We start from the raw sequence: 14,620 nt of genomic DNA on the forward strand, positions 1-14,620 counted from the left end.
TCTCTTGGTCATAATGAACCTCCTGATAACGCTGAAAACAATACATTTTTTATAAGTGTGGCAACATTTAACAAGCTGTGGGGGACCTGCCAGTCCCACTGTCTGCATTGCTATTCTACACACAGCCTCCTGCCAGCGCAAGCTATGCATAATGAACAGAGGGCCTTCATGTTGTGGTTTGTGCTTTTCTGAATAAGAGTGTCTGAGCTGGAGGATTTCCAGGGGACCAACTGCCATTAAACACATCACGGAGCCCGAGCTGGAGTGCTTTCCTAAGACGACGGCAAGGCACTCTTAGCGCCAGAAAAGTCGAACAAACTGTTGTGAAAACAGTAATTTCCCCGAGTGTGTGCGTGCGTGCGCTCCTGTGTACTTAAAGTTACATGAGCTGTGTTTTACCCACAATGCAGCACTGCTGCTTCAGGCAAAGGGCCTTCTTCACTGGCCTTTATGCAAGCGATGCGTGTACGTGTATTCTCTGCATGTAAATCTGTGTGTACATGTTTGCTTATGTGCATGTCAGCATGTTTACACGTCTGTGCGCATATATACCTTAAACCTGTGTGAAATTTGTATTTGTGTATGTGAGAGAATATCCGCGTGTCTGTGTGTATGAATATATGTGTGTATGAATATCCGCTAGAATCATTTCCACATGTGTTTGAATACTGAAAGCAATCTTTACAAGCAATTGCAGTGTTCCCTCTCTTTGAGCATGAAAGATGTGTACTTTTATTCACTAGATCTGATTCAGCTTCACTGCTAATGTCCACACGCAGACCACATCGCTTCTCCCATGAGAGAAAAGGGATCTATTTCAGGGGGGCGTGACCTCTGCCATCCCCCAACACCAGTACAATTTCCAGGTTGTTAGCTCAGTTTTCCCAAAAGCTCTTTCGGTAATCCTGTATGCTTAAGAGGCCACTCTTCTCCATATTCCTCCAGGATCCCCGGTGTCCCTGTTTCAGTCCCTCCAGAGGTGTGAAGGGCATCCCTGGATTAACCCTCAGCTCCTGCCGGCCCTCTCTGGCCCCTGTGTGGTTTGGCTCCCTGTCCACCGTCACCAGTGATAAGCACGGCACATCTGCTAGCGTTCTGTCGCTGCGTGATACATCTTCAGGAGAAAGCTTTGAAGCTTTCACAGAAACAATAACTGCACGACAGCAGCGAATTATCATAAACAAGTGATAATATTATTCATGCTCCCCCTTTTAAAAATTGACACTGACACGTTATGAAGAAAGAATAAACGTGCCAGAAATACGCGTGGCGATGATTTATGGAAAAGATGGATTTAAAATGTTTAAGGAATTAATGAAAAAGGAAGTATGTGGACAACAGGACATCACAGGGACTGCTCTCTAAGCTGCCGTTGCATCTGTCAGAGAAACCCTCCAAAGTCAAAGGTCTTTCTACCTCCCTCGCAAAAAAATTAGCATTTAAATACAGGACTGAAAACCGGTCCTGGGGTATCCACAGCATCACAGAAAAAGTGAAAGAAGAAAGAACAAGAACAGATGTGATAAGGAGGAGGAAGTGTGCAATCCTACACAAACAGATCACTTTTGATTGGCAAAAAAAGAAGGAGAAAGACATATCTATTCCTCCCCATGCTCAATCATGTTGAGTTGAGCAATGAGATTCGAACCTTGCAACAAAGGGAAAATCCATCCATCCATTATCTATACCTGCTTACCCTGGGCAGGGTCACGGGGGGTGCTGGAGCCTATCCCAGCATGCATTGGGCAAAAAGCCAGAATACACCCTGGACAGGCAGCCAATCTATTGCAGGGCACACACACCATTCACGCACACACTCATACCTATGGGCAATTTAGAGTCTCCAATGTACCTGCATGTCTTTGGAGGAGGAAACCCACACGGACACAGGGAGAACATGCAAACTCACAAGAGAAAGGCCTAGGCCGGATTCGAACCCTCACACTTCACCACCGTGTCACCCACACAAAGGGAAAAGACACATAAATGATTTGCAATATCTGTGGTGCACCACAATTTAACTTGCAAAAAAGGTGGGGGGAAACACACCAGCAAATGTCTGCCCTCACATCCCCAGAACAGAACATATTTTCAATTTCCTTACTGAACATGACAATTAGTAAGACACTATGCTCCCAGATAGATCCCAGATAAGAGTTTGAGCCACTGAACATCCTGTGCCATCTGATAACCATGAATAGGGAAGTGGTGCCCTACAGTATAATATGTTACAGGCCTCCCTCCTTCTGAAAGCATTCCCCCATGAGTCTGGCAGTAACTTGGGCAAAGTTGAGCTAGAGGCAACGGGGCTTAGCCTGTCAGAGCCAGCCTGCCTCACAGACGCTGAGGGGTAGAACAAAGCGTGCTGGCGTCGCGATGACATAATGAGGTCGTGGGGGGCAAGAGCCTCTTCGACACGGAGGGCTCAGCGAGGAACGGACGCGCTCCCTCCGGTGGAGCAGGCCTGCCAATTTACGGAGCGTCGCGTTTAATCATGTGCTCGACGAGCCCTCCGAACCGGCTCCGCGTTCAGAGAGCGAACGGCATTCATCGGGACAGCTGCACAGAGGCGGCATGGATGGGAATATCTGTCGCCAAAGCCGCAAAATCGTGAGACGAAATCAATGAGAGAGAAAACCTGATTAAATTGAGTGCTAACTAGACTAGGGAGAGAAAAGTCTTATTACTGCGCAAAAAGCAGTGGGAAATCATATGCAGAGAATGGAGGCGGGGGGTGGGGGGGGGTGCGTTGTCACTTGCCAATGCAAAATGCAACAGACGTCTTTAGCAGAAAAGCACACACCAAAAGAACGTCATTTCTTCAAATTTTTCCGCTGTGTACACTAAGAGGCTCATTACTTGCACTCTCTATCCAGACGCAGCCGGCATCATGGGATTCTGCCCATAATGCATCTAGTCATTTCTCATAAATACGAATGTGCATTCATACCATTAAACCTAATTTCAATCTAAATACACCTCTTTGCCACTGGCCTCTCCAAGCGCTCGCTGATCGTCAGCCCTTGCCTTGGCATAAAGAGCAGTGACAGTGCCCATTTGGGCCAATTCAAAATCAGCAATAATCATTTGACCCACAGGTTTGGCCCCTCAACAAGACACTAATACAAATGATTTGTCAGGTTAAAGGTAATGCCAGCAGGTAACTAATGATTGTACAAGGTGTGCCAATAGTATGATATAACCGTAACGACAGCCGAAGAAACTAGGACAAATCAACTACAGGTAATCAATTACAGGTTTTCCCCTTGACCTGTGAACATGTGAAGAATGCAAATGGTTCATAACATTGTGCTAATGAACTCACATATTTGGTAGGGCAGAAGACTACTTCTTTCATCCAAGTGCTGAAGTTTGGGCTGAACGTCATGCAAGGCTCACTGCAACCTAAGCCACAGTCAAAGTAGTCATCTACATTACAGGCATTTAGCAGACGCTCATATCCAGAGCGACTTATCTACCAGCAATGCACTGGCTGGCTCTTCCCTGCTCTACAGAGGGCATGACGTGGTCTCCCACTCTCATCTCCATCCCAGCCAGATCACAGAAGCACAGAGATCCTCAGGGACATCCGTGGTCATGGGTAGGTAGCCAATCCTACTATATCATGAGCTAAAGAGTATTTAGATAAAGCACAGGGCTTTATTTCACATTCAGTTTGGAGCTTGCAGTAAATAAGCTATTTCCTCCTGCATAGCAGTTCCCCACATGCCGTACGGTGTACGTATGAAAAGCATTAGTTGTGAGTTTTTACAAATCCCTACTTTTTCCATTTATTCCACGTGTCCCAATTAGGTTTAACACTAGCATCTTTTACCCCAGACCAATTCTAAGGGAATGGCTTGATTTAGTGAAATTCTAGCCGTGTGAGAGAGTGTGAATGATATATCACCTACTTCTTTATTCTGCTTTAGCCATCATGTGCAGGACTTTAAAACCATGTTGGAATGGTTTTAAAGTGGTAAATCTTAAATCTGGCAGATATAAAATGAAATTTCAAGCATGACTAAATGCTTCAATTCCTGTATCAAACATTTCTTCAACAGCAAACCAAATGCCTTTACCTTGAACTGGAGGGGCATTGAAGCAATTGATGTATTCTGACAGGCAGAGGTAGGTGAATTATTGTGTAATTTATCAAAAACCATGTCTGTCTTTTGTCAATAACAGACTGCCATGTCTGCTTGAGGAGCAAGATATTTGCTATTTGTCAGTCTGTGAACATTATCAGGAACCCAGGAAATGTAACCTAAAATAATGACCTCAAATAAGACATCACAGTTGAACCATTGACCAGAAACAAGGCAGTAAAAAATTTGTAAAACAGTAGTTAACCATAATATTTTATTAATATTATGTTAGGCCAAGGAAGACCTCTACAGTTAATGACTGAAGTATTCTCACCACAATGAAGAAAAACCTTCAAACACCTGTCGGCCAGCTCAGAAACACCCTTCATGAAGCAAGTGTAGATGTGACAGTGACTACTCTCCAGACAACAGAATTATGGAGGATACACTGCATGTTGTAAACCACTAGTTAGCCACAAAAACAGGATAGCCAAATTACAGGTTGCTAAGGACTAACTAAAAGAGTCTGTAGAGTTCTGGAAAAAGGTATTGTGGATAACTGAGACTAAGATTCACTTGTATCAGAGTGATGGCAAGAGCAAAGTGTGGAGGCCAAAAGCAACTTCAAAGCACACAAAGATCCAAAGCACCCTCTCTCATGAGTGAAACATGGTAGTAAAGGTGTTATGGTTTGCCTGTGTATGGCCGCCACCGGTACTGGCTCGCTTGTCTTCATTGATGATGTTAACTGTTAATCGTAGCAGAAGATATTTTTCTGCAAAAAGTTTATTTTATCATTCATTTCCTTTCAATCTTTTTCTTTTGTTGCAATTGAGTCTATATCATATATCATTGCCTTTTTCTCACTGATCTCATGAGCAGGCGATCAGTGTGAAATGAGCAGAGGCTTAAAGCAGGGCTTTGGTCCCTGGATTGGCACTTTTTTCCTGTGTTCCATTTTCCTCTGGCAGCGATCAGTGATTTTCTTCCGGCTCCCGTCTTTCTCCCTCACTGCTTATCCCACCCTGAACAGTATCACGAGACACTGTCTCCACCTCAAACTCCCTCTAACCTGCCAAGTCCTGTGTGCATCATCAATCAGACTGACATTATTTCAACTTAACACCTCCTATCATCCAAATAAGTCAATTTATGCAAATCAAACAGGTTACTTGCCCTGGACCATCACCTCATTTATACGCAAATATCCCTCCCCCTACTACTCCCCCCCAGTACAACTAACTCTCACAGATAGACACTACACCACTGCACCACCACACCAGTGAGAGTCACCACACCACTGCATCACCGTACCAGTGACATCATATCACTGCACCACCATACCAGTGAGAGACACTGCACCACTGCTATACTACTACTAGGTGTACTACTGCACCACCTTACCAGAGAGACACCACACCAGTGTGACACACCATACCAGTAACAAACAACAAACACCGTACGATCAACAGACACCATACACGTGATAGACACAATACCAGTGACAAACACTGTATCAGTGCTCTACAGCGTACCAGTGATAGACATATCATTCTCCTTTTCATGGGCTTTGCATTACACAAAGTCTACAGTGTTAAGCATCAAGTGTCAAGTTTCGCCCCTTCCGTCATGGGGAGTGGGGAGGTCATACGGGTTTCATTTCAGGCCACATGCGATCTGCAATTACAGATGTCTTCACCACATATCAAAATGGATTACCACCCACATGAATGTTAACATCATTTCAAGCCAGTTGGATTTGAAGATTACTTGTATGGGCAAGAATGAGGCTTTTACAGAAAGACTACTTTATTTGTTGTGATGGATCCTCCACCCCCCACTTCCCTTTGATTCCCCCCACCCCTCGCCCAATCTTATCTGCTCAAGGTCACACTGCCATCAAGGAAACATGTCATTCTCAACCCAGCTCAACTGAGATAGATATAGAGCAGCCTGAGCAGGGGAAAAAAACTGAGATGAGACCCAACAATTTAGCCGAAAAGCTAATCTATTAGGAACAACAATCCAAGCGAGCCTCATAAAAAGGCGATATAAATTACAATACCTTGGGCTGCTTTGGCCTTGACGCATGTTGCCTCACAGCGAACGCAAGAAACATTGTAATTTAAACCTTCACTGTGTTGCTGCCGTTGTGATGTGGAGCCGGGTTTTGGTTCAGAGGGACACGGTAGCCTATTAGCACACAGGGCGGATAGGTACATGTCACAATATCTGTGACATTCTGCCCCCTGCTTCCACAGCCTAAATCCCTCAACAATAAAAGGCTGATCTGGCAGAAGCCCTCAGAGCGGATACGCCACAAGCAGGTTTTCAGTACACATGAGCCTTGTTTAATAGCTATCTGACTGTGGTACATGTGCATGTGCGTGTCTGTGTGTATGTGTGCATTTATGTGTTGTGTTTTATGTATGTGGGTAAAAATCTGCTGTGATAGTGTACACAGGGGCAAATAATCTAGTATTTTGAATACATGGATGTATATAGCGAGGGGGGGGGAGGGAGAAGAGAGATAATTCTGTACACCATCATTAGACATTAATCATCTGGTTATATTTTTTTTCCATGGACCTCTATCATGATGCTTGCAGTGTACTGAGACTTACTGCTGCTGTAATCTGTATGGTGTGAATATGAATATAAAAGACCTCTGCATTTAGAGGGGCATTTCTGGAGCTTCAGAGCCACCATGTGGACACAAGAAATGTTGCAAGATACAAAAAATAGAATAAAAAATAAATGAAAAATAAGAATACATTTTTTTAAAATGTATACATATAATACATAGATATTATATATTATTTCCCTACAATGTGGAAAATATGTATAAAAAGGGCTGCAATACCTACGTGGTTTACCAAATATGGATGTAAATATCACAAATTAAAACAGTCTGGACTCATATTCTTTGCTTAACAAATGTGCTGTAGTACAAACCCAAAACAACAAAAATTGTGTTAGTGTCCAAATACGTACAAACTGCATTGTTTAGATTGATATATAGATAGTATGAGTCACAGACGACAGGATAATAATTTGAGAAAGTAATGCATTAATGAATTTATTTATTTATTTACTTTTTTAAATATATATAAATTTGGCACCCAATGTGGGGCCAGATTTATAAACAAAAAAGGCTCAGAGGGTCATAGAGGACAGAATAATAATTTGAGAAATGAATTCATTTGGAAATAATAAAACATTTTGCACCCAACGTGCTGTACATATCCAATTCCCACTGTAATTGGGAATGTCCAATAATCCCCAAGCACAACCCCAGCTACATTCATGGGCAAACAGTTAAGACTTCTGCGCTTCTCCTCCAAGACATGTGGTATCACCAGCGGATTCTTTTTCACACTACAGGCTACAGCTAAGCTTGTATAGAGTGGGGTCGGAGGAATACCTTTCATATGCAGCATTGGCATGCAGCCCATGGGCAGCCTAACGACCATTGTGGGTCGCTATAGTCAGGAAACATGGACCCCTAATGAACTGAACTCTCCCGTACCCTGGGGGACACAACTACCCACAGTTGGCACTGGCATGGACAACGGATTAGATCCGAGCTCGGGGGGGCTCATGCAGCACAGCCATAAGTGAGTGAGCCAACCAACAGCCCCAAAATGAATGTACTTTTACTGTAGTTTGTTACCACAAGTCCTCTACTCTCTGTAAGCAAACAAAGATGGTTCCAGTTACAGAAAAATTAAATTAAAACTTTACATTTAAAACAATCATTCGTGTACTCACAACATCTTACATTTCATTTGGTAAGAAAGCGTACTGGCAAGAAGAATATACTGAGACTGCAATTAGCATCATTCCTGTAAATTGCCGTGTCTAGATGAAGTCATCTCCAGTGAGTTGAAAGAAACACAATCAGTCTCCCAAAACAGCTTCTTGAAGTCTCTCTGTGCCGGTAAAGGTCACCTCGCACCAGAGCAAAACAAACTAAAATAATTAGAAGAAAAACATTGATATGAGGAAAGATTTTACATATTATGAATGATTCAGCAAAAGAGCCAAATTCTGACCTCTTGGCATCCTAAATTATTTATGTGGCGCCGGTCACTTTGTTGCCACCGGGGAAGGGAACGTCATGAATTATGCAAATCAGAATTAGTTAGCTCGTGGGTGTCAATTAGTGGGAAGCTCTGGACTTTACTCCAGCAAGACCCGCGTTGTTTTTTTTTCTCCCTTCTTCTTCACGCAGAGGTGACTGTGGATTGGGAGGCTGGGGGAGGGGGCTGTGCAGCTTATTACTCCATCACTTAAAGTCATGCATATTGATATCCTTATTACCGAAGCCCTTTAGTGTCCTTTCACAGTAGTCCTTGTTACTGTGCACAAGCAAGGGAGAAGTTTGAAGAGCTGCCTGTAATGCCAGCAGTGGTATTGTAGTTTAAAATCACTATATCCATGAAATGTAGTCCACTATATGGTGAAAAATTCTGAAATCTGCAAGCAAACCAATAAGCCTCTTTTATTTCCAAGCCTTTCTGTGAGCCTTCACTCTTCTATGACTGTTATTAATACTTCCTTTGTAAGCACCCTTATGCAGGGCAATGTACCCAGAACATCCTTATGAAAATGAAAATGATACATACAGCTACATGAACTGGAGGTTCGTGTGAGACATCTCAGACAGGGCTACAAAAGGTGAGTGTTTCATATGACATGACATTCAAACCCACAATCATGTAGTTACAGCTCTAGTTGTTCCCAAAGACCATTTCAAATGAGTGTCCACAGGACTCCGAACATCATTCACCCCTAGCAGAGTTACTTGATCCAGCACTGTGGTAGTACAGGTTTTTAAAGACCAGCAGGTGCTTAAGTTGCAATATCCTCTAAGGTAATTACCAAGGGAAACATAATACCCTGCTCATAATGATCTGTCACAAGGGTCTGCAACAGCCAATCAAAAATGCATGCTCTGCATTGATCTCATCATCACATACTACTATAAGCTTTTTTATGCAGTGGCATTTCTGCGCACTTTGAATAACAGAAAAGACAAAGAACATTATCCTTGGAGCCCAGTGTGAATGTACTGCTGCCAGAAACAGCAGCAACGCAGCCTTTGGACAGGTGACAGAACTCAGGGGGGAGTGGGATGCAGGCGAGGAGTGGTCGGAGAAAGGCTGAGCGGGAGACCCTAATGAGCCGCATGGGTGTTCTGATGGCTTGAACAGGGCTCACCTGTCTGTCCCCGGAGGTTACGGTTGCCAGCGGACACCGGTTGGCAGCACAGCATCATCAGACATACCAGGAGGATGCCTGCCAGTGGCCAAACAGATTTCTCCCACTGTTTCATCCTGAGAGAGAGAGAGAGAGAGAGAGAGAGCTCACCAATCTACCTACAATCTGACAGAGAACACACAAACAACAACAAACTAAGAAAGACAAAGCGATAGATAGATGGAAAGAGAGGGAAAGAGATAACCACTCTAAAACCCCCCTGCAGAGACAGTGAAAGCTGAAGCGAAAGAGAAATAGCACCAAATAGTGTACTTCGTTGTATACCAAGTCATTTCATTAACAGCCATAAGAAATGGCTATTTTCCTGACAAACTGTATTATCACACAGTTAGGGGACGCGACAGCACGAGGATCTGTCATTGTGATTCACTGAAAACCAATTTAGCTCAAGGCAGCGAATCAAGGAAACAGAAGATTAAAGAGAAAAGGATGAGTTTTTAAAAAAACAAAATAACTTCTGGAATAGCAACTTGAGCCAAGAGCTGCAAAAGAGCTAATCCCAAATGAAGCTCAGCGGCCAGCACTAAATACATCACGTCCAGCCAGCCGGGGACCAGCGGCAGGGGTTGCCTTGTGCCTCGTGGAAGACTCTTCTGATCACACGCACAGATGAGACATGTGCCACACACTCACACCAGCTACAGCTCCAGTTTAATATCCACAGCTCTTTCTTCCACAAGATCTGGCAGGCAGTCAATTTTAGTTGCCCAAAACCAGCATAAACGCGCAGAAGGACAGGCACAGGAGACAAAGGAACGAAGGCTGTGTGGCCACTGAGAAACAGTGAGAAAAGAGATAGAGAAGTATGAAACTAATAAACTATCACATTGATATATTTCAATTATCCCTCCCTTACCTCAAATGAATGAATGAGAAAAAGAAATTTCCACTCTACCTGGAGTGTGACACCATCTGTCCATTATAATACCAGTGTACATGTACAGTGTACAGGCTGAGGGACAGTGAGTATGCAATTGGGGTACCATACATAAAATTAGTTATTTTATTATTATTGATATTAGTATTCAATTGTTTTTCTACTATGTATTGTTGCTACAGCAATTTTCACATTTTTTTCTCTTCCTCCTCATTATTAAGTGCATTGCTTCCATTGCTTGCACTGGCATGTAAATATCTTGTGTCTGTTATACCAGTAAAGCCATTGTTTGCTTTTGAATGCGCATTTTATGCAGTCCTGGTGAGATAAAAAGAGAAACCTCATTCTCTCAGTTTCTTCATTTCTCAAAATAAAGCCTTCATGTCTCTTCTCTCCAAACACAACCTAAATATTTCATTCTGAAATTTTATTTTAGAGATTGCATATTTTTATTTCCTGGATAAGTAATGATAAATAAACAGATTTTTTCTAAAATACAGGAATCAGGAAAAAAAGGAACAACTTTGTGTGACTCGATTCTAAACTACTGCTTCCATAGACTCAGAAAGAGAAAGCGTGCTAAAGAGATGCACAGAAGAACGGGTGCAAAGCTTCGCCCGTCAGGTGATCTTTACCTTTCTCGTCCCTGCGTGCTCGTCTCTCTGCGTTCACTCCACCTCTGGACAGGCGCTCCGTCTGCAGAGCGAAATGACCATCGCTGTTGGGGTGTCCCAACTCACGGTCCAGGCCACTGAGGACAAAATGAGGACATGTTCAGAAACAGCCATTAAACCTGAGGACCGACCCTGCTGCCGATCGCCTCGTCCTTCCCTTTTAAATGTGTTTCACAGTGTGTATTCCTCCAGGGGTCCGCAGTGACCTCCCTAGTAACAGGAGGCAGAGTTAGGAAGTGAAGTGATACAATAGGATGCTGTTGTCACAGTGGTCATTAGATTTACTGTTTACGGCTCGTTCACCTACCCCCAGGCGCAACGTGATCTCCCCCCCGCATCAAAACCTACATGAATAAGACCTCCTGCTGAAAGATCCAAAGCGCTCAAAACGCTCAGGCATGTGTGCACACACACAAGCAAACAATGGCACACATATGTTCATAGCCATAGAACAAACACAGGTGCATGCACACGCACACACACGCACACACACACACACACACACACACACAAACACACGCGGAAATACACACACACAAACACACGCGCACGCACACACACACACACACACACACAAACACACGCATGCACAGAAAGGTTCACAAAAATATGCTCATAAACGTACACACAAGCAGTAAACAGCTCACACAAGCATTCGCACACTTACACTAACACACAGACACGCGTAACCAGGCAGGTACACACACACACACACACACACAGGTTCCAGAGGGTCTCATTGAGAGTAATTGTCAGAGGTAAACATTTCTCTGTGGTCAAGCCAGTGGGCAGACGGCTGAAAATCAGTTGTGGATTTACTTTCCTAACAAATCCAGCTGACCGAGGGCTTTCAGGCTGCCTATCAGTAAATACCCAGCAGCACCAGAAAACTAGAGCCAGAGCTCAGTTCTGTACACACAGCTTCACATGGATTTCATTTACAGCTTCTTCCCTACAACAAATAGTATATACATGGAAAAAATGTATTATTATTATTATTATTATTATTATTATTAACTAGGAGTAGTACTGGTATTATAAACATGCACTTTTGGGTACTACACAGTGGATTGTACCTTTCATATTCCCATTTTACCACAAAATTATACACTACAGTATGGGGATTACTCATTACTGTTTCAATGGCTTTGGAGATTACGCATTCTGTCTAATTTGTTTTTCACGTCTTGTGAAGTTTGTTTTGAAATACATTAAATTCATACCAAAATGATGCAATTAGGCCTAATATTCAGGTCCATATCATAATCTTTAGAAGGAAAGGAAACGGATTAGGCATTGGTCACTGTTCACTTTCCCTGCACCAAACATCTATGTGTCTGTGATCCACAGCGATATACACTCACGTTATGTGCATTCCCAAATTGAAAGACAGATGTATTCTACACTATTCGGTGTAACGCCTCCATGAAATATGCAAACCATGTAACCCCACTGCCCCCTAGTGGAAATTTAGAGCATCAGGAAAAAATGTCAATCCCAACAGTACATACGTTATTACGGGAACATATTTTGCCTGCTGAAAAATTAGTTCTTACAAGGAGGATTTTAAAGATTTTATTTTCAATAAACCTTAAGATCTATTGCATATATGCAGCTAAACTAATTAGGATTTTGCCATAAAGAAATTAAAATGTAATTAATTTGTAGATGAATTTTCAAAAATAGATATGAAAGGTATATTTAAATTTACAAACTTCCCTTATCTATTGTATGGTTCATAGCTCTTTCTTATCATGTTAAAGCATCTCTATCATATGAAAACTTTATTCTACTGAATAAAGTATATTAGAATAAAATCTACTTAAACAGATTCAGAAGAGAAATTATGCAGTCCCTTATGCAATTACCTTAACCCACATTACATTTATTTAGCAGATGCTTTTATCCAAAGCGACCCACTACACCCATTTCTCTTATGGGTATCCATGGCCCTGCACCTCCTCTCCCTCAAGTCAGACATCCCTCCCTCTTCACATCTCTTCCTTTACTCCATGTTTTTATTGTTTTAATGTGTCCTGTTGCTGATTGGGGGGACCAACAACCTTGTTGAATGGTCAGGTGCAATCCCACCTCAAACTCTACGCTACAGGGTTATAACCCATCCAATGTACTCACACAGATCATAGTATGTCTTAATAAAACCCATGTCAGATGAACACCAGCTGTACGAAAATGTATTATACTGAATTAAATTATGCAGTTAGCCATTATAAGTTTCTTTTTCCAACTTATCCTCCAGAATTCTTTCATTTCAGCACATTGTGTTGTGCTCATCGCTGGTCATACTTACCCTTATGAAAATGAAATATACTGCAATACACTAAGTATGTGAACTGTTTTGAAGATATGACTTTAAAAATATTTCACTGCTGAATATTTTTAACACAGAAATGGTGTTAATTTGCGTACTTGCTCACATATTTGTGAACTGTTGCAATCTTAATATCGGATATATTTATGATGAAAAGATATGAGCAGTATAAGCCATTGACGCATGGGTATGTTCCTGTCGTTCAGGCATCTACAATGAAACTCCCACAAAAAACTTCTTTATATTCCCATTCTCAACAGCACAATGGCGTGAAGGAGCACTATACTAAACAAAATTGGTTCTGCTGACTGATGTAGCGTTTGTAAATACAACTTTCAATCCTACAGCAAGGTCACTTGTCTGTGTGGGCAAGTGAATAATCAGTTCAGGCAGTGCAGAGACAGTGAAGTGATAGTGCAGGTCAGACTGGCATTTTACAAAGCCAGAGAGGGGGAGACAGAGGGGGGAGAGGGAATAAGAGAGAGAATGAGAAAAGGAATGAGAGATGGAAAGATCAGTCACCACGGCTGACAAGAGAAAGCGGCAGTTCTGGTATTTTCCGGGGCGTGTGTGCGCGTATGTGCGTGTGTGTGTGTGTGTGTGTGTGCGCAAATGTGCCTGTGTTACCATCAGTACATATGTCACTGTGTGTGTATGTGTGACCGCATGTGTGTTACCATCTTTACATGCGTGTGCTCATGTGTGACTGTTTTCACATTTGGCATCGTGGACCCATGCGTATGTGCATGCATAACAGCATGCAGACTCAAGTGTGTGAGTGCGTGCGCATGTGTCCATGCATGTGTTGTCTGGCATTGTTTGTTTGCACATGTGGCCATGTTTGTGTGAGTGAGTGAGTGAGTAAATGAGCGCGGGAGAGAGAGGAGCCTTCGACGTGGACCCTTTCCTGAGCTGCCTTGATTACCGATTCCCACGCCGTAGCACAGAATGCATTTAGCATTCCCTTTAAACACATATCCATGATGTGCATTTTTATCAGCTTTGTTCGCGGACACGTTCATTATGGCTCACAGTGGAGGATTATGTTCAGCGGCTCACACAACAGCCACAGCCAAAGAAACGCAGCATTCCGCAGGCGAGCACAGCTTCCTGTTTACACTGCCGTCCCAGACACAGAAATCAACCTCCGCCTATGGCACTCGATATCATTTTCATATTCTTAATGTCGCTGCCCCTTCACCAGAATGCATTTTAATTTCTTCAACGCTTTCAAATAGACGGCTGTAATAAGAAAGTGTCAGGGGCAAGACCGTGTAGGAAGATGATCCACTACTGTATTTGCCAGTATATTAAAGTGAAGTGTCTCATCATGTGCACAAAGCTGTGGACTTCAGACTACATCATT

General features: G+C 42.8%; 1 protein-coding gene across 3 annotated transcripts in view; it reads right to left on the minus strand.

Annotated features, from left to right (window-relative positions):
- tafa4b (TAFA chemokine like family member 4b) overlaps positions 1–14,620 on the minus strand; it is a 40,002-nt gene that overhangs the window by 17,066 nt on the left and 8,316 nt on the right. For all 3 annotated transcript variants that reach the window (XM_064305151.1, XM_064305150.1, XM_064305148.1), the window contains exons 2-3: positions 10,884–10,999; positions 9,312–9,427 (exon numbers count right to left, since the gene is read on the minus strand). In XM_064305151.1, coding sequence (XP_064161221.1) covers positions 9,312–9,426 — 115 coding nt within the window. In that variant the 5' untranslated portion in view covers position 9,427; positions 10,884–10,999. The remainder of the gene's footprint in view (positions 1–9,311; positions 9,428–10,883; positions 11,000–14,620) is intronic.

Source organism: Anguilla rostrata, chromosome 13 (genome assembly GCF_018555375.3).
Source record: "Anguilla rostrata isolate EN2019 chromosome 13, ASM1855537v3, whole genome shotgun sequence".
In the NCBI taxonomy this organism is placed as follows: domain Eukaryota; kingdom Metazoa; phylum Chordata; class Actinopteri; order Anguilliformes; family Anguillidae; genus Anguilla; species Anguilla rostrata.